Genomic DNA, 13,415 nt, shown 5'->3' with positions numbered 1-13,415 from the left:
TTCAACTAGAATTATGAAGACAGCATGGCTTCTTATGAACAAAGGCTATCAAGTGAACAAAACTAAAAGGAAAGGTACCCACCTCCAGGCTTAATCTCTTCATTGGGTTGAGAACGAGGAACTTTTTGAGAAGGTTTTCGCAGTCTGTGGACATGTAGAAAGGTATCCTGTACTTTCCCCTCAACACTCGTTCTCTCAATTCCTGCAAACACCAAAGCAACTTTAGTACAGCAAGCACAGGAGACAATAATTGTGAAAGAGTGTATGCCTTTGCTTTTTGTTCAGACAAACATTGGAGGGCCAATCATTCGCATTGGGTGTGTCGAAAACACATGGACAGGAGCATGTGTGAAGTTATTTCATGGGTGGGAGCCCAAAATTGTTCCAAGACTGAACTTTTTTTAAGGCCGGGGTCCAGGGGCCGCCAAGGCCCCGGCGGGGTCCAGGGGCAGCGCCCTGGTGGGGGGTCCAGGGGGGCGAAGGCCCCCGGCCGAAAACGAATTTTATGAATTTAAAAGGGTTTCTCTGGCCTCTCCTGAGTTTAATTCTGATAAATAAGAACCTTGTTGGAGATACAAAAAGTAACAAAAACTAAAAATTTTAGGGACCTGGCAAGCATTAGAAACAACAAAAAGTGCACTATCAGTCCATTTGGCATAACACAGTATGAGATGACTATCAATGAGGGCGCAAAAAAAAAAAAAAAAAAAAAAAAAAAAAAAAAAAAAATTGTCAAAATTTCTCTGAGACGGAAATCCGTCTGAGACGGAGGAACTCCCACCCATGTTATTTGTCAGAGGAAAAGCAAGGGTATTCATTATTTTACAACCCATACAAACACAAAAGTTATTTTAAAAAATCGTCTATTCCACAAACAAAATCAGAGTAACCTAAGAAAAAACACAGACACACACTCTCTTATCAATGTTGAACTTGAAAATAGATTCATGAATAAACTCTGCAAGCATCTGATTTCAAAAAGACGAATAAAGAGTAAGATCAGACAAAACCAATGTCTGTGTGTTACAAGAGAACACTGACCTTCAAGTTTTGTCCGTCGAAGGGGAGAGAACCACTGACGAGGGTGTAGAGAATGACGCCCAAACTCCACACATCCACTTCTGGACCGTCGTACTTCTTGCCTGAAAAAGTCAATCAATAACAAAACATTAAACTGGGAATTATCAACATGCTGTGTTGCTCGCTGCCTCAGAGACAGAGGACAAAAGATCCGTTGGGCCTGGATTGAAAAAATGTGACATAGGTCTGAAAGTCTTGGCTTTGTGCATTTGCTACAAAAACTGATGGTCAGAAGACCTCCTGCACATCAAAACTAAGGATCTGTCGGCCAGCCAGCGGTCAGCCCAATGGGTCAAATCAAAAAGTATGCATCAATCATTCCGAAGACCAAGAGCTGGGAACAACACTGAACACGTCTTGCAGAAATAGACACAACAAAGCCAGCTTTACTTAGATATCTCATTCTCATCTGGCTTTGCATCCTCAGTCCCACTTGGAATCACGTCATTGCTGGCATGAGATTAAACAAAAAGAAACGTTTTCCAGTAAAGTCATATTTATACAAGAAGAGCAAACGCTCGATTGAGTCACTTTCGCAGTTCTGAATATTATATGAGGCATCAGATGGACAGGAAGAAATTGCTATTCACAACACAATGAGTCACGTTCACATAAAATTTGAGCCCGGTCACTTTTATAGTTTCCGAGAAAAGCCCAACGTTAAGTTGTGTGTTGCCGAACAGAAAAGGCTAGTTATCTCCCTTGTTTTTCTGATAACGTTCGTAAAAGGCTACAGATGTAAATACTTTGATGTAAAGAATAATCCTACAAAGTTTCAATCACATCCGATGAACTTTGTCAAAGATATAAAATGTCTAATTTTTCCTTTGACGCTGACCTGTGACCTTGAAAAAGGTCAAAGGTCAACGAAACCATCGTTAAAGTGTAGAGGTCATTGGAGGTCACGACTAAACAAAATATGAGCCCGATCGCTTTGATAGTTTCCGAGAAAAGTCCAACGTTAAGGTGGTGTCTACGGACGGCCGGCCGGACGGCCGGCCGGACAGACTAACACTGACCGATTACATAGAGTCACTTTTTCTCAAGTGACTCAAAAACTACCGGTGGTTATGTGTATGAAGGACAATGACTCTAGTGACAGTGACATCTTACTGGTCAAATCAGTTGGAGAATCTTCACAAACACCAAAAAAACATGACAAATGTCAAGAAACAAATTACACATGACAGTTGCAAATACTGTAAAACTAAAACATTCATAAAAAACAACAACTAAACAATACATGTAACACTGCCTCCTCTGCTAACACATTTATTCTTTCTGAGACATGCACACCTGAAGTTGGCATAAAATATCTTACCTTGAAACAACTCTGGTGCAGCGTAGGGTGGACTGCCACAGAATGTGTCAAGTTTGTTTCCAGGTACAAACTCGTTGCTGAAACCGTAGTCTGCTATTTTGATGTTCATGTCGCCGTCCAGAAGCAAATTCTCTGCCTGTGGAGGGAATAAATAATTGATGTTAATACATGCATCAAACGTTTCAGAGCAGTCAGAAGTAAATGAATAAATAATATTTGTACTTTTTATTTTTATCAATTCTCAGAAATTATCCGATACAAAGTCTCTACACCAGCAGATCTCTCTGAAATCTTGTCCTTTGTCTGACTTGCACTTTGCATCAGCCTCAATCCCAACCCAGTTCTTCAAATGCAAAGAGCAGAAGCATTCACAAATGTTTTTCTTGTTGGCACCTCTGTCCAGCTTTTGCATCATATTTTAGATTGGGAAACTGTCAAGGTATCATTTTGTTTCTAGTAAGTTGCACTCTTAGTCTTACCTTCAGGTCTCTATGTACAATGTGCTTCTGATGACAGTACTGAACAGCGGACACGATCTGCAAAGTACAAAATGGAAAAATTAACGTAAAACAACAGTCAAAGGTACACTCCAACCCTGAAACCCATGCAAAGCATGAACATTGTTCAAGTAACAATTGTTCATGTTAGCACTGGCTCACAGTCACACACACATTGAGGATAGCAAACGCCAAGCACTAAGTCAACAGGAGTCCTTTTGTTCTACTTGCTAATATCATCACATACTGAACCAATCTTTACTGGCCATCTGATCCAATCATCACAACAATGCCTCCCAGCAGAAATGAGTATGGTTCCCAGTCACTATATTATAAACATAAATAAATAAACTAAATTAAAACACTAAGTTATAGCGGAACCTCCCATGTAAGACACCACCCATTTCAATTCCCAACCCAACACAGTGATTACAATTGTCAGGATGAAACTGGTGGTATGAAATATTTACAGGTATACATGATTAACCGGTTGCTGATTTCATTTCTGGTATTTTCAGGATGTTACCAGCAAAGTACAACAAATATCTGGATAAAAAGATCTCTGCTAAGCCTCATTACACTCACACCTTACAGTTAATTATGAATTCCTACTCTCTTTGAGAATGCACCGTGCTGTACCAGCTGTCCCTTTCTCAAGTGCCAATTGAAACAGAAAACCTCGCCCCTAATAAGAACTACCAAGTTAGCAATACTAATATGTTGATCATTACCAAATGATCATCAAACATTTTAATTCTTACCTGTCTGAACTTTGCTCTGGCCTCTTTCTCCTTCATCCTTCCATGAGCCACCAGGTAGTCAAACACTTCACCTAAACAAGAGATAACAAAAAGATCAGTAACTTCACTCAGCAATCAACCACACAGAAAAAAGCAGACTTAAACGAACACAAAACATGAATGTTCTGAATCGTCAACAATTTTCCTTTGAGTTTGATTATGACCAAATTAAATACTTGAAACTTAAATTTTCAAATAATTTTTTTCCAGCACTGCCTTAGATAAAGAATCTCACTTTCTCAGTACATTCACTGTTATTCTAATTCAGTGAACTTTAAATTTCTGAGAAAGAATTAATCTGATTGCCGATAGTTTTTACAAAGCACTCCACCTTCAGCTTCTGTTACTTTTTTACATGAGAAAAGTTCAAGACCCTTGCTCTTTTTGTGAAAAGAGAGAGAGAGAGAGAGAGAGGCTGAGAATGAAAGTGAGAGAGGCAGACAGAGAGAAAGACAGAAGGAGGGTGCATACACACACTGGCACATACAACTCAGCAAAACTTACCTCCACTTGCATACTCCATGACAAGGTAGAGTGTCTTTTCTGTTTCTATCACTTCAAAAATTTTGACTGAAAAATAGAATTTGAAGACAAATTAATTCAACATGTATACAAACAAATCAAACCTATTAATACACAACCACATTATAGAATTAATACTGCAGCTAAAATTGAAAGTTGTACCTGTGCTGACGTCAGTAAAACGGCTATTTCAGTCAATATCAGCTTGTCAGCTTGTCACTTGGAATGGGACATGCCTGTGACGCCAAAGAGTTAACATCGTCCGTTTTTCAAGAATTTCAGTCAAATTTGTTCGCTACTAGTAATACATGTACATTATTGCTACTGCTAGGTTTACACATATTGAATGCATCAAATTTCAACGTAAGGTGCCCTCATCTCTACCAGAAAGAAAGAAACAAGTCGCGTAAGGCGAAAATACAATATTTAGTCAAGTAGCTGCCATTTTTCAGCAAGACCGTATACTCGTAGCATCGTCAGTCCACCGCTCATGGCAAAGGCAGTGAAATTGACAAGAAGAGCGGGGTAGTAGTTGCGCTAAGAAGGATAGCACGCTTTTCTGTACCTCTCTTTGTTTTAACTTTCTGAGCGTGTTTTTAATCCAAACATATCATATCTATATGTTTTTGGAATCAGGAACCGACAAGGAATAAGATGAAAGTGTTTTTAAATTGATTTGGACAATTTAATTTTGATAATAATTTTTATATATTTAATTTTCAGAGCTTGTTTTGAATCCGAATATAACATATTTATATGTTTTTGGAATCAGAAAATGATGGAGATTAAGATAAACGTAAATTTGGATCGTTTTATAAATTTTTATTTTTTTTTACAATTTTCCGATTTTTAATGACCAAAGTCATTAATTAATTTTTAAGCCACCAAGCTGAAATGCAATACCGAACCCCGGGCTTCGTCGAAGATTACTTGACCAAAATTTCAACCAATTTGGTTCAAAAATGAGGGCGTGACAGTGCCGCCTCAACTTTCACGAAAAGCCGGATATGACGTCATCAGACATTTATCAAAAAAAGGAAAAAAAACGTTCGGGCATTTCATACCCAGGAACTCTCATGTCAAATTTCATAAAGATCGGTCCAGTAGTTTAGTCTGAATCGCTCTACACACACACACACACAGACAGACGCACATACACCATACCCTCGTTTCGATTCCCCCTCGATGTTAAAATATTTAGTCAAAACTTGACTAAATATAAAAATGAAGAAGCCCATACCTATGTTGGGATGGTCCAGCAATTTCATGATTCTGACTTCTCTGAAAAGCTGCAACATAAAGAATATGAAAAAATTAAATCAGCATTCAAAACGAATAAAACTTTTAATTTAAGCTACGAAAAAGATATCTGAAAGTGAAAGCTACTGGAAGCATTTTTTTTAAAAGCTATGCAGAAACCCACGTTTAAAACCAGTGAACTTACTCAGAACACAACTCTGAAAAGTGACGAAAAAATAGATGAACCTAAGCTGAAAAACCCACCTCTAAATCCACCCAAACATTTAGCTCATAAATTTGTTGCACTTTATGAAGATGTCTTATATTTGACAGACACACAGAAATTACAAGTTTTCACAATCTTTCTATACTGTTCAAAAAAAGAAACGCATAGTTGCTACTTGCCAAATTTGTTTTATTTTTCGAAAAAATTAACAGAAAATCCAATATTTAGATTATTTGTTTGAAATTTGGTATGGACAAAGTTGAATGCACACACAGTTCATTTGCATCTTCAAATCAATCAGTCAATCAATACGATTGGGTGCCGAGGCTGTCAAGTCAGTAGGGGGTGTGACTGCCTTGAGCAGCAACAACTGCCTGGCACCTTCTGGGCATGGACTGGATCAGATGCCGGATATCTTGCTGTGGGATGGTGTCCCACTCCTCCTGAAGTGCCTGCAATAGATCGCGGTGATTTGCCGGCGCTTCTTCTCGCCTGCGCACACGTCTGTCCAATTCATCCCAGAGGTGTTCTATCGGGTTCATGTCTGGCGACATGGATGGCCAGGGAAGCACCTGGACATGGTGGTCGGTGAGGAACTGGGTGGTGAGTCGTGCTGTGTGCGGGCGAGCGTTGTCCTGCTGGAATATGGCATCCTGGTCAGCCAGAAGAGGAAGGGCGTGTGGGCGCAGAATTTCCTCCACGTATCGCTGGGCAGTTATGCGCCCTTGGACGTGCACCAGGGTGCTCCTTCCAGCGGTATTGATCGCCCCCCACACCATGACGCCTCCACCACCATGAACGGGTGCCTCATCCACACAGTTGGGCGCGTAACGTTCGTTTACTCTCCGGTAGACCCTCCTCCGACCATCATGTCGCTGGAGCAGGAAGTAGGACTCGTCGCTGAACCACACGTGTCTCCAGTGATTCCGGACGGTCCAGCGAAGGTGCTGGTTGCCCCACTGCACTCGGTTCTGGCGATGGCGGCGGGTGAGGACAGCTCCTCTCTGAGGTCTGCGAGCTCTCAAACCAGCTTCATGCAGGCGGTTCCGCACGGTCTGGTCCGATAATCGGTGTGGCCCGGGGAGAGCCTGGACAGAAGATGAGGCCGACAGGAAACGATTCCGGAGGTGGCGGAGCCGTATGAAGCGGTCGTGAGCAGCAGTTGTCGCCCTTGGTCTTCCCGCTCGTGGCAAGTCAGCAACGGAGCCAGTGGCTTGAAACCTGACCCACAGTCTACTGATGGTGCTCTGGGACACGTGGAAGTGCCTGGCGATTGCACTTTGACTTTGGCCTGCTTGTAAACGACCCAATGCAATTTGGCGGTCTTCTCTGCTCAATCGGGCCATCTTTCGTCGCTGAATTGTCGTCTGATTTCTTTGTGGCGAACAATCCGCTTTTATGGGTTTTGGAAGACATGGTGAGAGCTCAATATTCCCCGAGTTTCACGAGATTACACTGAAGCATGACGAGTGGTCATGCCAAATGAGCAATTTTGACATTGTAGCCACTGATAACGCATGCGTCACGTGCAGAGCTCACTTGTGGCAATGGACGAAAGGTCGACGACCAGATAAACATTTTCTGCAGTTTGGTGGATATCCTTGTAGCCATATAACTAAATTAACCAAATATTACAAGCTATGCGTTTCTTTTTTTGAACAGTATAACTCCATGAAAATAATGGGAGAACACAACAAGTCGCGTAAGGCGAAATTACTACATTTAGTCAAGCTGTGGAACTCACAGAATGAAACTGAACGCACTGCATTTTTTCACAATGACCGTAGTCTGCCGCTTGTGCAAAATGGAGTGAAACTGACGAGCCTGTTCAGCGCGGTAGTGGTTTCGCTGTGCTGCATAGTACACTTTTCTGTACCTATCTTCGTTTGAACTTTCTGAGCGTGTTTTTAATCGAAACATATCGTATCTATATGTTTTTGGAATCAGGAACCGACAAGGAATAAGATGAAACTGTTTTTAAATCGATTTCGGAAATTTGATTTTGATAATAATTTTTATATTTTTAATTTTCAGACCTTGTTTTTAATCCGAATATAACATATTTATATGTTTTTGGAATCAGAAAATGATGAAGAATAAAATGAACGTAAATTTGGATCGTTTTATAAAAAAATACTTTTAATTACAATTTTCAGATTTTTAATGACCAAAGTCATAAATTAATTTTTAAGCCACCAAGCTGAAATGCAATACCGAAGTCCGGCCTTCGTCGAAGATTGCTTGGCCAAAATTGCAATCAATTTGATTGAAAAATGAGGGTGTGACAGTGCCGCCTCAACATTTACAAAAAGCCGGATATGACGTCATCAAAGACATTTATCAAAAACAAAAAAAAAACGTTGGGGGATATCATACCCAGGAACTCTCATGTCAGATTTCATAAAGATCGGTCCAGTAGTTTACTCTCAATCGCTCTACACACACACACGCACACACACCATGACCCTCGTCTCGATTCCCCCTCCATGTTAAAACATTTAGTCAAAACTTGACTAAATGTAAAAATGATTCCGGATATTGAAACTACTCCACAACCAACGTGCACATGTCGAGCAAATCATTATTAATAATTGTTCTCTAGCTCACCTTTTGAAGACTTGAAGGATTCAGTTGTGTTTTGTCAATGATCTTGATTGCAACCTGAAACAGAACAAACATCCTCAGAAATGTTGTCAATACCATACATTCATTATGCTAATGCTATGCGTTATCTGACAGTTAATCACTGAAATGACATTTTAAATCTACTAAAATGTGTCAACGATCCATGCCTGGCTTAAACGCCCTCCTGCCTCATTCATTCATCATACAAAAGAGCTTTTAGTTTTAATGTGCAGTCCCTACCAATCAATAATATGAATAATTGTGAAACAAAACCAAATGTTTTGGACCCGGCCTTCATGAGCACTTTCCAAGTCTATTTTATTTGTGCAGTTAATCTAAAGGCTTCAAGAGCAACTATTTAACATTCAGCAGCAAAAAGTATTATCTCACGCCAGAAAAACATCACAAAGTGAATCACTGAGTTGAATGATTTATTCAAATTATTGACTTGACTATCAGTATCACATTCAGAGATTTTTTTAAAATTATTATGGGATGTTGCTTCTAGTCTTGACTGAAAGTGAGCGTACACCTAGCAAACGTCTTAAAAGTCACAGAATTATGTCAGGGAGCAAATCAATGTGTTTCCCAGTATTTTACACTCATTTAATATACTGGATATGAAACTGATGACCAAAAACTTACACCTCCCGATAGAAACTTTGTAAACCTTTTTACCAGCACTACAGACGCAACACAAACGATTGCAAGCCTGGCTTGTTTTTACCACTTGGCATCACAGAAAGACCAGGAGATAATTCGTAAAGTTGTATTAGCATACCATTACCAGTTTGGGCAGGGATGGCCAAATATCACAATTTTAGTTCGCCAGCTGGGCAAGTAACGTCAAGAGTCACTAGCTCGGCAGAAATTTCACTGGCCCGGTACATACCACAGTTGATCTGCAGTGTTTATATGGCTTTAAAACTCGACATTACAACCATAAGTTTTGCATGTGACCAGATTTAGCCAGCCGAGTTGCCAGGCAGTTTCTACTACTACTAGCCTGGCGGATTTGTTACTTCGGGCAGACGATTTGGCCATACCTGTTGGAAGATGACTACAGCACCGATCATACAGTTCCTTTTTAATGTCTCTATTATTAGTATTAGGAGGACACAAGAACAAGGAGAGGTTGCAGTTTTTGGAACACATGCATCCAGGGGGAAACGGTTTCCGTGGATGCACATCTTGATCTTCTGAATGAACCTAACATTTTCACATTACGAACCTTCCAACATTACAAGTCTTTTTTTCAACTTCACACTCACAGTTTAGTTAGACTTCCAGTTACACCAATGGATAAGATTGCTTTGATACAACAACTAGCTTCAGGACACTGTTTAATTTTAAACGCAGAACCATCTTGTTTTTCCAGCTGAAACCATGCACTGGTAGTGATACAGTGTTATCTATTTGACTGGCATTGTTTGGTATGGGGGAGACACTGCAAAACTGGCGTTTTTTAAGCATCTTAGTGTTCTCCTAATTTTTCCTTGTCTCAGTCTGACTGAAGAGCATTTACTGAACAAGGAAATGATCCACTATCACCACATAACCTAGAAACAGAATATAACTGCTGACCACTAAGCTATCATCTTATCACCCATGACAGGAAGAATAGTTTGTAAGCGTATGGCAGTAATCTACACTATCAGACTACTCAGAGCTCACAGTGACATGGCTTTTCCTGAGAGCTGATTAATACAAAATGCGACTTTATTCTTCAGGCACTCATGCCACATGTGAAAACGATTGCTCAGGTATGGAGGTACAGGACTGGGGTTTTAGTACAATCACAATGCAAAAACAGTAGCACCGTAACACCACAGTTACGATACAAAGGTTTCTGGTGATGTTCAACTTAAAAATTAAGCTCCTTTGTCTTGACAATTACTATCAGTATCAATAATGGTTAGGTTTCAGTTGTAATTCTCCTGAACACTCAACAGAGTTTCTGAAAATGTGGAATGCATAAACATCTGACTCTATGCATCTCATACTGTGAGTCATAGTCATACTGATTTTTACTAACAAAATACCTTCTATTCATCACAAATAATCTCTACCCCAAATTTTGACTATATTGAAATTGTAATCAATTGATGAATCAGTGTTGTTGCCAGCCTAAGAAGACAATAGGTCATTTGGACCTCCCTAAAAAAAAACAATAGGTCCAAATGTCCTAGCTTTAAAAAAACAATAGGTCCAAATTGTACCGCCATATTTTGTTGCAACTTTTAGCAACTTTTTTTGTTGGGCAACATTTTCAGGCTATTCGCGTTTTTCCCTATCCTTCTTATTCTGAACCTGTTTCAAGTCCTTGGCATTGCTTTGATGTCGCTTCCTAGTTTTAATTGTTCATAAACTTTGCGAGAAGAAAGATCCTGCCATTCCTGGCCTACCCTTTCCAATACAGTGCCCGGTGTGCGAATGTAGGGATCGTGCCTGATCTTCGCATAACCATGCTGCAGTATTATATTGATGAACTTTCCGCTGTTTGCGCCGTTTTCGGTAAATAGGTACACCGGCTGGATAGGGTATTGCCGTAAACGTAGCCTCGAGTGCCAATGACGAAAAACACGGACTCGGCACCGAATGCATTTTCACTCGAAGTGAACATGAGCATTTCGATCGGGGTTTGTTTTCCGACTTTGTAACTCCCATTCAATTCATTGCAGACCTTGTCCGCCTTGTACGAATATGCATCGGTCAGTTGACCACCAAAACGTAAAAACTATCGGTCCATCGACAGGATAAGGCTAGACCTGTCCAATGCGTCAAATCAGAAAGGAATGGTCAGAGACCGAAGAACGAGGCCTGGCAACAACACTGATGAATTGTAACTTGAAAACAGCAAACTTGAATTTGAGATACTACCAGGTTTTGCATGGTATAGTAGTATTACTGTTAGTATTAGTCTTAGTATACAGTCTTTAGTTTTACATCCACAGGTACTGAGGTATGCATACTTTTACTTTTAGAGCAACCAAGCTAGTTTTGCATACCACTCAACCCACTATGTTCTAAACACACCTAAAAAGATGCACATTGCTTTACATGGATGTATCAAAATGCACCACCCGTATGCAGATTGATGCATCATACAGATCATTGTGGTATTTGTTAGTGTTACTCTGTCGGTTGAAAGTGAAACTGCACGATAAATTGTTCCTGAAACTTGCAGCAAGCACTAATCATCACAGGTTTCATCTTCACCAAGTGATGTTCATTACCCTTTACCCTGCAGGTACCAGCCCCCCCTGACATTCCTAATCCCTATTACTATTAGTAGGCTATTAGTATTACTATTACTATTACCTCATTCGTGAACTCAGGACCAACAAAGAATAAAGAGAGCGGTTAGACTTGACAGCATTACCTCTTTTCCTGTTGGCACATGCTTGGCGAGTTTCACTTTTGCAAAGTTGCCTTTGCCGATGGTCTTGATGAGACGGTATTTTCCGATGTGAGGCTCATCGGAGCGGTTTCTTGGCACGGATGGGTTCACAATGTTCGTGTTGACTTTATCATCAGAGCTCGGCACAGTTCGCTAAAAGAACACAAACACCATACTTTAAGTATCAAATTACATCCGAAACAGTCGACGACAACAATCACCAATATCTGCAACATACAAACAATCGATTACCAAGAAGATCAAACAATAACTTACATGTCTATCCACAGGGACAGACTCATGAACAGTCTGAAGAGGAACTCTGGCTGTGGCCGACATTTTGAATTTATAATTGATCGACACTGGCTGCGAAATTTGCTGTATCCGCGGTCAGTATCGTCACTCTGCGCTAAAAAAGAATGACGACAGATTTTCTCTGATCATCAATGCACGTCTGCAATGCATCAATGCGCCTGCGGCCCGTAATCCGTCGAACTTGGCTGGGAAAACAGGTCGCTAGGGCTGTAACTTGATGCAAGTTGCCCTACAGGAAGCTGGATTAGCACACTTTGCAGCTCGACTCTGACAGTAAATCCAACAGAACAAGGACTAATCCATCCCCAGGAAACAAGTCTCCACATAGATCACCATCCTCGTCGGTTCAATCCTTTGTGTATTGAGTAATATCCATGTTTACGTCTTGGTCGCTTCCGAAAATTCACCCATCAAAATGGCTGACTTTTCCTTCCACGCCGAGGACTGACAGACGTGCGCATGGAGGTCAAGCGAACGGCGGCCCGCGATTGGCTCCCCTGAGAAGGCATGACATCATCCCGGTGAAAACAGCTGTAAAACAGTAGCAACAGTGCTCGTGCCGTTAGTTCGAGTCGATTTGCTTACATCGTCTGACAGACAAAGGAGAATCAAATACAGCTGACTCTATCAAAATTCATAACAGAAATATTGTGTCTATTTTTATTCCGCAAGATCGAGCTTATGATAATGGGCGAGGGAGATTTGCAAGCAGGTGCTCGCTACGTGAGTGAGCCGGTTTAGTACAGGAATGGTGGAAACGCCCACTTTCAGTCGAGGTCCCATGCTGCCAACTTGAGAGAGAGAAAGCACTGGTTCGCATCAAGGTAGCAGTCACTGTCACTCATTCGTATCTCCTAATGCCTCTGGATTCTTCTGGTGTAAGTATCCTGCGTGTGTAGTGGCGGTTGGACAATGTGAGTTGTGAGGCAAAAATACCGTCATTCAATGTGGATCAAAACTGACGTCATTCAGTGACGCGTGCGGCGATCCACACGTTATAATGCAAACCGATTCTTTTTCTTTCAAAAACTCTGCATGTAGAAATGCAAAATACAGAAGAAAAAAAGGAAAAGAAAACAGGGAATCGCGAGATGTTGACCGAGTATGTTCAATAATTGTGTGACTATGACGGAAGGCTGCTATTCAGATGGGGCATCCTTATCTGAAATAAGAGTGACACCCTTAGCAGTTAAAAAGAAACTGAAAGAGTTGGATGAAAATAAAGCCCAAGGGCCTGATCTAATCCCATCAAAGGTACTTAAGGAGTTGTGTGATGAACTATCTATCCCATTATGCTTGCTGTTCAACAAATCTTTGGAATCTGGAAATATACCAGGTGATTGGAAAACAGCGGAGGTAACCGCTATTTTCAAAAAGGGTACCAAGTCAG

General features: G+C 40.7%; 1 protein-coding gene across 24 annotated transcripts in view; it reads right to left on the bottom strand.

The window, feature by feature from the left end:
- LOC138953803 (MAP/microtubule affinity-regulating kinase 3-like) overlaps nt 1-12,492 on the bottom strand; it is a 51,994-nt gene extending 39,502 nt beyond the window's left edge. For 15 of the 24 annotated variants that reach the window (XM_070325710.1, XM_070325716.1, XM_070325732.1 and 12 more), the window contains exons 1-10: nt 11,987-12,492; nt 11,693-11,863; nt 8,293-8,346; nt 5,461-5,509; nt 4,203-4,268; nt 3,660-3,730; nt 2,881-2,937; nt 2,402-2,537; nt 1,042-1,142; nt 83-202 (exon numbers count right to left, since the gene is read on the bottom strand). In XM_070325710.1, coding sequence (XP_070181811.1) covers nt 83-202; nt 1,042-1,142; nt 2,402-2,537; nt 2,881-2,937; nt 3,660-3,730; nt 4,203-4,268; nt 5,461-5,509; nt 8,293-8,346; nt 11,693-11,863; nt 11,987-12,049 — 888 coding nt within the window. In that variant the 5' untranslated portion in view covers nt 12,050-12,492. The remainder of the gene's footprint in view (nt 1-82; nt 203-1,041; nt 1,143-2,401; nt 2,538-2,880; nt 2,938-3,659; nt 3,731-4,202; nt 4,269-5,460; nt 5,510-8,292; nt 8,347-11,692; nt 11,864-11,986) is intronic. The other 9 variants (XM_070325715.1, XM_070325719.1, XM_070325729.1 and 6 more) reach the window with 1 other exon arrangement.
- Between the last annotated feature and the right edge of the window lie 923 nt (nt 12,493-13,415).

The sequence above is a fragment of the Littorina saxatilis genome, linkage group LG17 (genome assembly GCF_037325665.1).
Source record: "Littorina saxatilis isolate snail1 linkage group LG17, US_GU_Lsax_2.0, whole genome shotgun sequence".
In the NCBI taxonomy this organism is placed as follows: Eukaryota; Metazoa; Mollusca; class Gastropoda; order Littorinimorpha; family Littorinidae; genus Littorina; species Littorina saxatilis.
The sequence above is the reverse complement of the archived record's forward strand: the minus strand, read 5'-3'. Positions and strand labels throughout refer to the sequence as shown.